General features: G+C 45.2%; 2 protein-coding genes across 23 annotated transcripts in view; one reads left to right on the forward strand and one right to left on the reverse strand.

Annotated features, from left to right (window-relative positions):
• GOLGA2 (golgin A2) overlaps window positions 1-5,388 on the forward strand; it is a 23,035-nt gene extending 17,647 nt beyond the window's left edge. For all 6 annotated transcript variants that reach the window (XM_063352670.1, XM_063352665.1, XM_063352668.1 and 3 more), the window contains 4 exons: window positions 449-551; window positions 815-921; window positions 1,104-1,272; window positions 1,379-5,388. In XM_063352670.1, the coding sequence (XP_063208740.1) occupies window positions 449-551; window positions 815-921; window positions 1,104-1,272; window positions 1,379-1,629 (630 nt within the window). In that variant the 3' untranslated portion in view covers window positions 1,630-5,388. The remainder of the gene's footprint in view (window positions 1-448; window positions 552-814; window positions 922-1,103; window positions 1,273-1,378) is intronic.
• The window catches only part of DNM1 (dynamin 1), a 69,416-nt gene continuing 59,819 nt past the window's right edge, over window positions 4,917-14,513 (reverse strand). For 3 of the 17 annotated variants that reach the window (XR_010073356.1, XM_063352677.1, XM_063352676.1), the window contains exons 22-23: window positions 11,233-11,269; window positions 4,917-6,986 (exon numbers count right to left, since the gene is read on the reverse strand). Coding sequence is in view for 10 of the 17 variants with exons in the window: in XM_063352677.1 (XP_063208747.1) it covers window positions 11,248-11,269 (22 nt within the window). In the remaining 7 variants the exon portion in view is untranslated. The other 14 variants (XR_010073358.1, XM_063352675.1, XM_063352674.1 and 11 more) reach the window with 7 other exon arrangements.

Below are 14,513 nucleotides of genomic sequence, written 5' to 3' on the forward strand. Positions count from 1 at the left end.
ATCGCTGCTTGTCTCAGCACAGGAAAGCTTGCAGCAGTAACTCCCCACACACACCCAAAGGCTGTGAGTATAATGGTCTAACACTGACCTGAGGTCTTTGTCTAAAGAAATAGCTGAAAAACACTGAATATTTGCACCCTGCTGGGATGAAGTAGGTGGTCTGCAGTCTTGGAGCCAAATATGACCGGAGTTGTGCTGTCCCAGCAATGAGAAGGCTAAAAGGCGCTTTGTTTCATCAGCCCTTCAGCTTCCCAAAATGCAGAGATGCTTTTTTACACCTTTTCTAGCTCGCTCTCCGTTCCTTTTTAGCATCAATTTGGAGACAAGTTGTAAAGGCAGCAAGTTTTGTTCCCTAGGCTCAGACCAATGTGAATGGAGGGTGTTGTTTTTAACAGGTATTCTCTTTATGTGAGCAGTTCAGATGATTGATACCAATTCTTGTGTTCAGTCCCGTTTCACAGAGCTGATGCATGAGAAAGCTGATCTGAAGGAACGGCTAGAAGAGTTAGAACATCGCTGCATACAGCTGTCTGGGGAAACGGACACCATTGGTATGTTTAGGCAACACCAGCACAAATTAAAGCTTGCTCAATGCATTATTTATTTGGGGAGTAGAAGGTCCCCGACAGCTTTTGGAGCTGGAGTCCTCCAGCTACCAAAGTGGTTCATGTCTCCTGCTGCCACCTACCTAGACTAGATCTCCAGTCCAGGATTGGATTTGCTGGGTCGTCATGCTACATAGCTCTACGCTCACCATAAGGCTCGTACCCTAATCTTGCTAACACTTCCTCCTTACGCTTCTTTTGTATTCCAGGGGAGTATATTGCGTTATACCAGAGTCAAAGGGCTATCCTCAAACAGCGACACCAGGAGAAAGAGGAATACATCAGCAGATTGGCTCAGGATAAGGAAGAGATGAAGGCAAGGAATCTTTTCTGTAGTACTACTACTCCAAGCAGTACACTTGCATGGTCCAGCCTTTGCATGCCCTTCTTCATCTAGCTTTAACTTTGATGTTGCTAATTTTGTGACGAGGCAGGACCGCAAAGTGTATGGCAGTGTTTGTGTGCACATTTCATAGGCTTTCCTTTACTTTGGTGCAGATGAAACTACTGGAACTGCAGGACTTAGTGATGCGTCTGGTCAGGGAAAGAAATGAATGGTACAGCAAGTATGTAGCAGCTGCCCAGAACCCAGAGCTGTTAGCAAGCGAGAATGAAAGTGTACTTCCAGTGGAGAGACGCATTGAACTAAACGCTACTGATGGAGAAGGTAAGCTGCAGCTAGAACAAGTTCTGTGAAATGAAATAACCCAAGGTCTCAGTGCTGTGCGTGGATGGGAAGCATTACCTGCCTCGCTTGTCTGTGTTCCTTGCAGGGTTACGAGAAGTGAATTTAGCAGATGAAGCAGAACAAGAGGCTGCTGTTCTTCATCAATCCGGTTTCTCCCCTATTGACAGTAAAGCTGCTCAGCCAAGCCAAGAGGACCCCACAGCAAAGCAAATAATGCAGCTTCTCAGAGAAATCCAGAACCCTCAGGAGAGGCTGGGCTCCCTGCTGGAAAACCCCTGCATTCCCTTCTTCTACCGTGCTGATGAGAACGATGAGGTCAAAATCATGGTAGTTTAAGTGGCGCTAAATCTTATTTACAGCAATTTTCTATGAGCCTGAAAGGACTTAATTGACTTGTACGTGCCCATACCTCTGCTCAGTGCCCTTGGTCAGAACAGATTCTTAAAGACATCAGGAAAGAGGGATTGCATCAGATGGAACTCGAGCATCAGAGCTCATCCTCCCTTTCTCTTTCTTCTGTTACTTGGTGTGCTTGGAGTACAGGCAGACTCACACTAATCCTGGGAGGCAGCTGGTGCTGGCACTTCACCTGGGGCAGGTGCAGGCTGGGGAGAAAGGGATTCCATGACTGTGGTCAAAATGACTTGATCCTTTGTCCCAGACTCTGCGTCCAGCAGCCAGCTTCACAGCAGTGACCAAGCAGCGGTTCTGATCCATTGCTCATGACTGTAATCAGCCTAGATCCTTCCAGGGCTCCCAAAGTAACTAACTTATTCTGGTAACGAACTCTTTGGACTCTAAAGAGGTTGGTTTTGTTTCATACTCTGTATCTTTAAACTTCCCACTTTCTTCTGCAGCCTGCCTCTCGCAACCGTATCTGAAACCGGCCTGGTCAGTCTTGAACAGCCAAAAGATGGAGGTTCCTGGCCAGTGCTAGGGCCCCGTTGATTCTCACTGCTAGGGGAAGGGACCCAGGGTGGCCTTTGGAGTCTTTTTTTGGTTACTTGACAAAGCTTTATGTGATTCTTGGGAGTGGGGTGGAAATGTAACTGCACTTTGAAGGATGATGTGTTTCACTTGTACGTGTCTGAAGGTTTTATTTATTTTAAAAAAAAATGGGAGAAATAAGTAAAAGGAAACCACTTAATAAACATGCTTTGTTTTGAATTTCTGGACTCTAGGGGTTCTAGTTCTCCATCACTTAACTTTCTTGCTCTCCCATTTTGGTAGTGCATTAGGTAGGCAGAATCCAACACAGCAGCTGTAGCCCTAATTCTAAGGAGAAAACAAAACCCACTGGGAGTGCTGCCCCTGAAGCAGCAGCAAAGCAAATCCCTTGGGTGTGCAAGCAGCGAAGTGAACTGCACCTGGCTGTCCTGCAACTAAATTTGCCTTCCGGGCAAGAAGTGCCTGTTCTTAGGAGAGTTAGTTTCAGCAATGGTGTTTTCAGGAAAAGCACAGGGTTTGTTTAAGGGACTTGGTGTGAGCCCAGTAGTGGAGCCTGGGCTAGTGCCTGAAGCAGCATCCGCCACCTCCCCGTCAAGATGAGAGAGATGGAAGCACAAGAACACAATATCAATTTTTGGGTTTGTCAACAACAAAAAGAGAGACTATTCCTTTCTTCTGTGACCAAGCTGCTCAAGCTTTACACTAGCACAGTAGAGAGCTTTTCTTCTAATGCCAGAAGCAGATTGTGGGTTAGGGTTTTTTTTTGTTGTTGTTGTTTTTTTTAAATGGTTCATCTTGATGTTTCTATATAAAACTGAAAAAAGCATACACAGAACAATAGTACTTTCCTGTGAACCCCATGAGGGGACGATGGAAGCTCTTTTTTGAACTTTCATTTGATGAGCACTAGCGTTGTCTGTTACTGGTACAACCCAAGGGACACGGGCTCCTGGCCGCACAGGTTTGTGTACATAGTGTTTCTGTGTAAAATGCTGTATATTCCTGGAAGAGAGACTAAGCCTTTTGCAGTGTTTCTGCCTGCTCAGGCTATTCATAAATCTGTATCATAACTAACAGGGGCAGGGCTGATTTAATACAGAGCATTATTATAAATTGAATAAATATTTATTGGGTGTTTTACTCCAGTGCTGTGAAGGAGACAAGACCAGTGAAGAAGGTCTGCAGTCTGTTGCAGAGGTGACTTAATCCTGTTACAAATTCTCTTTCTGAATAAACTTATTCAGATGGGCACTGACTAGATGTATTTCTTTGGTTCAGATCACCTTGAAATCTGGCCAGGAAAAAAAGTGAAGAATGAGTTCTTTATTAAAAACACCTGCCCCGGCATGGATGCCCTTTTCACTTAGCTTTCATGAATGTTTTCCTGTAGACAGGCTGATGACAAGCCTGAGATGTTTCTCTTGGCTAGCATTTCACATCCAGATCCTCATCAGATTCATTTTACACTGTGTTCCCTTTAGGAGTGTTTCCCTGACACCACCTTTACTTTGAGTGCACTCAGAGCAGGAACCACTGACACACAACAGCTTGAAAATGGAGCAACTCAACTATCTCTGATTTGAGGAAAGGTAGAAAAATGCTTCTTAAAAGCCAGAAGCACCAAACAACAGGAAACAGCTGTTATGCTGGGAAGAGGACATGTTGTTTGATAAGGCTGTAGATCAGTAGAAAGGAGTTTATCTTGCTTGGGCAGGGTAGGTGGGGAAAAAAAAATAGGACAGGGTAGGGTAAGCAAGGGTTATTGCCTCAAGTTGCATACAAGCTGCAGTTACAACCCATAAAAATATGCAAGATGGAGACAGAACACACATAGGAAAGCAGCACTAGAGATCTAATCTACTCACTCAACCCACACCTGTATCTACTATTAATAAAATCTTCAAGGAGCTTTTTAGCGTATTAAAGTCTTACTAGGGGGTAGTTGGGAGATTCCACAAGTAGCACAGCCAGCAGTACCGAAGAGCACTCGGGGCTACATCAGGCATCAATCATACAATGATGTAAATCAGCAACCCCAGTGTTCCTGCTCTCTTCCTGCAGAAGTAACGCTAGAGCCCCATTACACAGGGGATTACGGAATCTGTTGCAATCATTGGGATGACAGTGCTAAATTCAGGAATTACGCAGAAAGATGGTTGTCAGTGTGAGAAGCAGCGACCATGATCCGAGACCCGCAGCACTTACAGTTTTGGCATGGAGACAGTAGGAACAAGTTTACCCAGTTTATACTGGGGGAGCCTAAAAGCAGCTTCCAAGTAAGAGCTGGCCACATGCGCTAGACTGTGGTTAGACTGCACTTCAGATACAGGCCTAAAAGACACCGCTCGACAGAGAAACGCTCACTTGCTGCGTTCCACAAACGGCCTAGGCAAAAATACCTTTTTAAGGACCAAGCAGTTTTATGTGCAAAACTCCCACCTTCTCTGTGTCCAGTCACTGAAGCACCTCCATGTGTTTTCCTTTACACCTTCAGCATCTGACAAAAGCTTTTAATTCTACTGCAGCTCCTGGACACCACTGTTGATGCAGATCTGTTCCACCTTCCCTATTAGTGACAGCACCTGCTTGCATGTATAGTTTTTTAAGCTCTATGGGATGAAAAGATTAGGTTATAATTAAGCACAGCTTGAAAATCACCCAGAGAAAGCGCGAGAGAAAGAGAGATGGTTTTATTCTAGTCATGGAGACCTTCATTATACAGAAATGATAGTTTATTTCATCCAATAAACAAGAGTGACAGGTAGATCACAAACTGCATCACAGCTACTACCAGCACTGAGACGGTTCACCCACAAGTCGGGGGTAATACAACAACCCAACTGCACACAGCAGAGAATTTAACAATCAGCTCGAAAACTCAACACCAGGATTTGGTTAACTTTTTGGATGTGTGTGTATATATATATGTGTGTGTATGTATATAGATATTCTTTCCCTACTTAAGTATTTCCTAATATCCACATGGAAGCACAAATGGCTTTAAACACCTGGACATATATAGATTTTTCATCTTATATATATATATTTATAGATATTTATAACAGTAAAGATATGTTTCTCATTACTACAATATACTTGTTTAACTCCTTTAAGCAGCTGGGAAGAGAGAAAAAAAAAAAAAACAAACACAACAAAACAGTTTCACTACAATCACATTTGATATGCGTGTGTCACAAAATACAAACAGAACAAGCCATGTGTGAGATTGGAGTCAGACCATTCCAGGACAGAACAGCTAAGAGGCAGGCAAAGAGTCTCAGAGGGAGCAGGCCTACATGTCAAATGGTGGTTTTGGGCTCTCTGGGCGGGAGGGACTGGCCTTACCCGGCCGGCTGGAGTTTAAAGACAAGAAAAACAAAGAAAAAAGGAAAAAGGGGAAGGGAAGGAAAAGGGGGAGAAGTAGTAAAACAATAGTTAAAATATGGAAAGAAACCAGCATCAGAACAATAGAGGATCCACAACAGAAATTAAGAGCAATAGCACTGAAGTAAGATAACTTAAACCTGAATCAGGCCTGGTTGAAAGCCTGCGACACAGGTGGCTCATTTAGCTCTGGTAGAGACATGACATCTGAGATGAACAGGGTTGATATATTTTTTAATTCTCAAGTCTTTTTTTTTTTTTTGTTAATACACGTAGCATGAAAAGTAAAAATCAAACCTTAAGATGAGCTGCGATCAACAACGGTTACAAGTTTCCCCAAACACGTACCATCCACATGCAAGAAAAGGCTACGGAAGAAGTCACCACAGTACCCAAAAAACACTGGAAGATGTGCTTATTCAAAGCAGAAGTATTTTCAACAAAACATTACACAGCAAACTCCCTGAAAACATTTGGTTGTCCATTTGCAAGTGGGGAGCAGCGTATCTATTCCCCTCTCCCTGCTGGCTTCAGGAAAGTCAGCCAAAAATGATGATGCAAGAGAACTGCTGGCAGGAGCCAGCGCGTCACCAGCAGGATTCCCCCGGCTCTTTTGGGGAGCTGCGTGCGAGCAGGTCCACGTGCTCCCTGCACGCGGAGGTGTGTGCGCTATCTCAGACTTCACTCTAGCAGGACTATGCCGCTCCATTGAGTTCCCCCCTTCTGGATCTCCCTGCCTCACTTGGATAGAAGGTTGATTGCACTGTTCCCAACATGAATTTTTGCACCTTAGAAGTCAAACTAATACACAGGACATTTAATCTGTTCCTAACGGTGTCACATGTTTTGACAGTATTTTTCTTCTAAGTCACACTTTTGTCTTCTTAACTACAAGAAAAGAAAATAGCTACAGATCAGTCCTAGGTGCTACGGCTAACCAATGCAGGCAGGACACTTATCCAGGCTAGACCAGGCAGATGAAATAACTGGACGGACAGCCACCACTGGGACTTAAGGACGTCCCTGCGGCTGATATCTCCAAGGAGCCTGTGTACTTCAGGGATCCATGCCACTGAATGAAGGCTACTCTACGCTCACAAAGCAATACAGGACGCACGAGTGGAGACGAAGAGCTCGATCACTAGGCTAAGTGCTTTACGACACACCAGGAAGGGGTGGTGGGAGGCAGAGATGTGGGATGGATGAGAGGAGTGACTGTGGCTGTGGAAGGGAGGGTGGAATGGGGAAGCCGCCAGCACGGCATTCGTCGCCAGCTGTCTACAGCCTCGAGTTATAAATCTAAGAGGGACGGTTCAGCCGGTCGGATTATGGTAGGTCGAGTAGGTGAGGCGGGGCCCCTTCTGCTGTGAAAAAGCAGAAAACAAAAACAAGAGAACACACACTGTGGTTAGCACAGCAATCGCAGTCACAATCACACATGCTTCTCCACCTCGTCTGAGCCAGCAAGAGAATAAAACTTGAGGCACAAACTACCAGACTGCAACTCCACAGAGGAGACTTACGGGTTTTATTAGGCCTCGCACTGGCCTTTCTGCACAGCACGGATCACCAGTAAAGCAATCCACTGGACAGCCAGTTTTGCTTTCCATCTGAAATTTGGAAGTGCAGAGATTTATTGCCAGTGAGTGCTCTGGCTCTGGAATGAGAGTTGAGAAGCATGAACAACAGTGAGCTCCTGTATCAAGCACATGACAGTCACACAGCATGGATGGGGTCCTCTGAGACGCGCTGCTGTCAGAGGCTCTTGCCTGGTTTGGAGGAGCACCTTCTTCCCCTGCCCTCGAGGCTACTGCAAGCCTGAGATTCCCTATTCCAATACAGGATCCTGATCTTTGATGTTAGGGGCAAGCTTGCTGCTTTCAGTTCTCTAGTTCTGGTGCTCAGCAAATGCAGCTTCTACTTCAATAAAAGGAACTCTGGCCATTGCTACTCCATTCTGTTTCAGCTCCATTGCTGGTACTTCAGCTACGTAAGTGGGCAGCAACTTAAGTGTTCGCCCTCTGCATGGATTAAGAGTTCTAGCATCTCCTTCCTGTAAATCACTGGGGGGAAAACAGTCAAAAGACAGAACAACACCCTTGCATTCTCTCTCAACTCATTACTTGAAAGACCACTTCAGACTCAGACTACAGGCTTTAAGAAGTCTACAATAATAATAAAAAAAAGTGTTCAGTAAGTCAGCAAGTCCAATTTGTTTTTCTTTTAAAGCTTGCTCCCTGCAGTGTCTGCAACCTAAACAGCATCATGATGGGGTATCATTATGGTAACTAAATTGTTCAGTACCAAGCCAGAGTAGTTTTACAGTCCAAACTGCCTGAAATGCAAAGAGCAAGCCCAACAGGATGCAGACCAAGTAGAGAGAAAGTGTTTGCACTCATCGTACAGAACCAGACGTCACAGAATCAATGACTGAACAATTCCACACTGACAAGCTTTAATTTAGATTACAGAGAATCAACTGACTGCTGGAAATGAAGCCCCCCCCGCCCCCAACACAGGGGATGAGGAAAGGGGAGAGGAGAATATTTGCACCGCTACAATCTTCCCAGGTAGGGAAGTCTTTGTTTTGCACTGAGTGCAAGTCTGTAATCATACTGGTACCAGAGGAGCTATACTCCCATAAACCGGGGCAAGCAATCTTAGCAAATGAACCAGAGCAACTCTACAGTCCTGTTTATTAGACCTCAGCAGAATTTATTGCTCCATGTCTATTAAGCCCCAGATCTCAGAACAATTACAACCACTTGTTCCTTGCCTTGGGAAATGATACATAAAAAAGCTTCAGACAGTAAAACATTTCCAAATGTTATTTCCTTGACTGAAAGTGTCAATGGGGACTGCAAGACCCCATTGCCAACATGCCAATCAAATCGCTGTTTCTGTACAGCAAATAATGATGGCATTGAGCTAACCTGGAAATGACAACCACCTTGGAAGGATGCTGAAATAATATTATCTCCCAGAAGGAGAAATTGCAATGAGATGTTACAGCTGGGGAATCTATGACCCCGAGCTTCATAAGCATCATGTGGGATCTGTGCGTTACCTCCAAAGGGTGCTGATGGTGTAAGTGCAGCCATGGCAACCATTCGATGGCTACTACCGTCATTGGGACAGTAATAGCACTTCAATTAAAACCTTACGAAACTTCAGCTCAGCCTTTAGCGAGATGCTGCTGCGTTGTCACATGTGTTAGAAGGCATTCTTTTGAGAAGCTTGAAGGACTTTTTGCATTTCAGGAGTTTGGACAGGTTGTGCTGACAGCCTCTGTGTATTTACATGAAAAGGACGCTTGAAGTCACTGGACTATGTGATGTGTTCTGGCAAGAGAGGCCACTTGACCCTACCGAAATAAATAGGGCTGAAAGGAGCACAAATAATTTTCAAGTAGATGGGCTGCTTCTTTGTAACGTACTATGATTGATTTTTGCAGACACTTATTTCTCTCATCACTCAGAGAATTTTAGAGGGAGGGGCAGTCACTTTTTAAAGTTATAGATTTTGTCTCTGCTCAGGTTTTCTGGAGACACTTGCAGCATCTGCCTGTAAGGTTACAGAAGGCTGAAAGCTGTTTCCCAACACAAAAAGGGACAGAGAAGTCTCTCAGGCAACATTTACCCCAAAAATGCTGCTTCAGTCTGTCTTACTAGATTACTAGCCAAGGCCTTTTACATCACTGAAAAGTCACTTTCCTCTGTAAGGACAAGGAACAAAGTTTTGCTCACAGGGAAGCCTGTGGCAGTCTCCAGTACACGGGAAGCAAGCTCTGAGTAAGCAGGATCCCCGAGGAGACCGGTTACACTGGCTGTCATGTCCATTGAAGTCCATCTTTCAAGCCATACCCAGACTGCAACACGGAGCTAATCCTACCTAGAAACCAAAAGGCTAATAGAGACTTCTGCTGATGTTACCTAACAGAGATGGTAAAACACTACATTTATTCCCTTGGTCTGCAAAAGGTTTGGCGTGGGGTTTTTTGGGTTGTTTGCTTTTTGGTGGTGTTTTGGTTTTTAATTTTTATTTCCTTGGTGCTCTTTATGCCAGATTAAGACCAGAATGCCCCATAACAGCGAGTCCCAGAATGAGGTACAGACAACAGCGAGCCTCCTTCCTGAGGTTGTTCACCAAGATGCGCGTCTCGGGCTGTCAGGGATGTCTGCAGTAGGCAGAGTATTGGAGGAAACTGCTGATTGCTCCAACATCTCTGCAGTATGTCATCAGTGAGGGAGGGCTGATGGATGACGTCCTCAAAGAACATGTCAATCACTGAACAATCACTGCATTGGTTTGATGCAATGTGGCACCTCTCAGCTCTAACTGCAGTTACATGCAGCAGTAACAGACACCATTTGCTGCAAGATGTGGGCTAGCTGTGACCTTCCCTGCCCTGGAACAGGGGCTTGAACTCATGCTATTCTTAACCTAGGACTTCAGCACACACACGCCTTCAGCTCTCTCTGCCACAGCCAGCAGCAAGGGAAGCTGCAGGAGCTGCTGCTCCACTCCTCTCAGTCAGACCTTTCACTTCAAGAAACAACATCCACAGAGAAAGGGAGGAAGGGCCCAAGACACGCATACCTGCCCCATTCTGCCCTATCTACCCCTTTGTCAATAAAGGCTGGAAGCTCCCAGGAAAAAGACTCAGGAGAATTTGCCAGATCTCCCTTTTCACACCCCCACCCTCAGCATTAACTGGACAAAGAAGAGTTGTCAGGCCAGCACAGTACGAGCCTGCCCCAATACCCTGCTACATCACTGAACAAGCACAATGCTGCAAAACGCAGGGAGAGATAGGAAAGGGGAACAGGCAGGAGCTCAGGGCAGAGTGTTTGGGGGGGAACCAGGTCACTAAACCCTTCCTCTCACAGGGGCGGAAGGCAGAGGAGAGGAGGCAGTTTGAATGGATGCAGAAGAGTAATCTAGACAGTAAAGGGTCAAGTGGAGAACAAGCAAAGGGAGTTCACTTCTAACTGTGATGATGGACACAAGGATAACAGGGAACATTCAATGTCGGAGTTATCCTGCACTCAAACATGGAAGTCCTGACATTCACAACCCAAACTCCTTCTGCCTTCCATGAGCACTAGGGACACAGTTGAGGATGGGAGCACTTCTCCAGCCAGACATTTGACTGTAAGAAGAGGAGTCTGAACTAACAACTCCCTGAGATTCTATCTTGATCCTAACAGAGTTGACAAACCAAATCAAAACAGTTCGTTCAGCTGATCTCCCAGTCAGTGTGGATATAAGCCAAATGAGAGACACACACAGTTTAGACCTTGTTGACAGACCTCATTCCCCCATCCCACCTCCTCTATCTGAAGCAGAGAAATAGTCCTCTTGTAACCTTAAGTCAGGTACAGAGGCTTTCCCAGCTCCTGCAGCTCAAGCAGCTGCTCCATCTCTGATCAGCCAGTTTTTCTGTTCAAGACTCCTCCCTTTATGAGATCCTGGCAGAGGTAATTCATTGGACGAGGGACTCTGTTACTAATACAAGAACTAGGCAGCAGAGGTGAGCTGCAGAGCAAAGTGATGGAGGATGGGGACACAATGACTCATGCATTGCAGGGAGAGTGCAAAACGTACCGTGGCTGCCAGTCCTCAGGGGTCACTGATAGTGATTCTGAAAGACAACATGAAATCAACATGGCAGTTCAGACAGTTCAAGGCAGAGGCCACACAGACTGTCAGGAAGGTGGAACAGAGACACATGCGCTTGCACAGACACACTTTTGCATGTCCCTCTCCAGAACACAGCATGAACGTGCAACTGCTGGGCAGGGCTGCGCTCCACCACGCAGGACTTCGCACACACAATCACACCCTCATCTTTGCACACACTAGTGCACAGGGGTACATCAAAAGCCGTCTATCTGCTCACATACCTACTGGCCATTGCTCACTCGCACAGCATGTCCACTCTTACATCCAGGCTGATGTTCATACCTGCTGAACCATAGTACACCTAGGTCTCAGCACCCACCAGCTGGGCACAGGTGGCTTGATGTGTCTCTCACTGAGGATTATTCCTACCTTCTGACCACATTAAATGCTAGAGTTGAAACAAGCAGCTCAGGAAAGAGGGAGATAACATGCAGTCCTGAGCACTACCCACAAAGGGAAGATGCAGGTGAAGACTTACATTTTGAAGGTCACGAATCATGAAATCAGCTACTCTGACCTCCTGAATAATTAAAGTCACAAAGCTGTGTGAAGTTATGCTTACAGTGATGCTGATCATTTGCATCTTTTTCCTTAGATGTACCAAAGATCAGAAAACCCATTAATGCCTTCAACAGTTTTTTCTGATAGTTAAATCATTCTCACTTAAACTTTCTTATTTCTCCTTTGAGCTTGCCTGAGCTTTTTCACCTACTGTTTATCAAACTATTTTAAACCAAAGATACTAAATACCTGGAGGAACATCTTCATAGTTTTCTTTCCCAGAGCAAATCCTCCCACATAGCTCCAATAGGCATATAGTCCAAATGCAGCCCTTCATTGCACACAGGTAAGACCTTATATTGTTTGTAGCTTTCCGCTCCCAAAGGCATGTATTTGGCAATACAAACTTCCACAGTAGACTGAATAAATGCTAAGTACAGAAGCAGGATGGTAAGTCAGTCTTTTTTTAAGTGTACTTAATTATACGCAGGAAAACCTTCCTGTGTAAGGAAATGGACCACGTGGTATTTATACATGAAAGCATGTGTCTATACAATTACGTTTATAGAACATAAAGAGAATTGGAGCAACACTTGTCTTTAAGTTTATCATCCATAAAACCAGAAGCTCCACACAAACTGGAGGCACAAACTGCTAAACTTCTACATGGGCATCAGTGTGCACACGCACATAAAATACATCCAGCCACCACCATGCACTTCCACTTCACTGCGTAACACCAACTCCTACAGCAAAGCCCACTCATGCCACATACAATTGCGTTCCTCACACACACACACACAATAGTGTAGCCCGGTTAGCAAGGGAAGAGATGGGTATTAAAAAAGCAACAATGGAGATGGCATTCGTTCACCCATGGCAGAAGGACCCGAGTCCAAGTGCTAGCAGGGAACATTCTTATTCTATATACAGGAGAGGAAGAGAAAGAGTCCCTTGTCATTGGAAATTCTCCATTCATCAGTGAACTCAAATGACAAGCTGGTATCAGGATCCAGAGGAGTCTATGAACAACTGGAAGAATCAGAGAGGGGGATCAGAGAATGAGCATCACTTCACAGCTTCTGGAATTACATTCTCAACTCCAGATCAGGATAGTCAGTAGCATGCAATCCAACCTACCATCTCTCCTTCTAAAGCAAGGGATTGCTTGGTTAAGTATGAAACACTTTCTTCCTCTGCTCCAGTGCTGTTTCCCTAACTCCCTCCTAAACCTTTCTACCTCATGCACAAGGCAGAAACCCCATCAAGATAGGCTATGACAGATTTCTTCAAAAAAGGCCAATTCATTTCAGCCCATTTGGGAAATCCTATCACGATGATCAGGTATATAGAATATTTTTCATGAGTGAAGAAATGAAACTGAGTGAAAGAAGAAAGATGGAGACAGAAAGAAGCATAAGTATACTAAAAACAAAACCACAAAGTAACAATACATAGAAAAGCAGGGTCACAAAAAGCAAGAGCCAAAATACACAGCAGAAGCATGCTGACATCCATAGGTGCCACCAGCAGGACGGCAGTCCCTGCGGCAACACTGAGCCACATGTGGACAAGTTACTGTGTGAGATGCATCAAGGTGCATAGGAAGGACTGGGGCAGAGGCACCAAGAAAGTAAAACCATTTGCACACACCAGAGTCAGAAACTGGTCTACAAACTTTGGACTCATCCGTCTGTGGGCGGGATACAGCCTGGCAGAGAACACTTCCCCTCCAAACAGGCAGCCCCACATATGAGCTGGGGCACTACCACAGGAGGAAGACTGAACTGCCTCTGCCATATACCATCACCACCCACTGACAGGCTGGGTTTTTCCAGAGAAAATGGCAAAGCTTCAGATACGTGCCACCAGCACCCGCTGGAGAGGAGGTATTTTCCACAAGGGAAGTGTTTCCTCTGGCATGTCATTGAGGAGTGCCTGGTTGTGTTCATTCTTTACTCTGCAATTACCTTCTCTTCCTCACACAGAGGCCAAGTACCTAACATAAAAAGCATTCCTGGTTCCACACCGTTTCCTAAGTCCTGCTCAGGAACATGCACTTAGCTGCACAGGGGATAATCCCTTATTACTACGTTGAAGTGTGTTTGAAGTGACTGAAGAGGAAAGGAATTAAATTTTCTAATGGGAAAACAAAGCTGTGTGATTTGAACCCTCTAGACTGGAAAAGTGTTCAAGTTAACTACAGAAGCAACAAAAATGCCTAAAAAAATAATCCATCTCCCTGACAGTGATATTGCAAGAGTCTCCTAGTAAAAAAGCATCTGAACAGCTTAGGTGAAGGTGTCTCCAACTCACACTGGAAAACTCTGGGCCATGAGAAAAGGGGCAACTTCAGACTTTGGGAAGCCCTACGCAGAGGGGAGCTGCCTTGAAAGGTGTACTATCACTCCAGTCCTGTGATTTTTCTGGTGACCACCTCCTACTTGTGCGCACAGGCATTGGTACAATTGCTTTAATAAAGCCCTAGGGTACAAGGTCCTCTTCCCCCAAAACAGAGTTTTGTGCAGAGAAGAGGCTGCCCGTCTGTTCCCAAGAGCTGTGTTGGCATTGCCTCATCTGTACAATGAAATATCAGTGGACAACGATGCTCCTGCCAAGGGACCCAATTCCAATAGTCAAAAGACTGTACACACACCATGCACTCCGCCCTCCTTCCATGGCCCAGGCAGACTAAATGTTGT

This window comes from Chroicocephalus ridibundus, chromosome 15 (genome assembly GCF_963924245.1).
Source record: "Chroicocephalus ridibundus chromosome 15, bChrRid1.1, whole genome shotgun sequence".
Taxonomy (NCBI): Eukaryota; Metazoa; Chordata; class Aves; order Charadriiformes; family Laridae; genus Chroicocephalus; species Chroicocephalus ridibundus.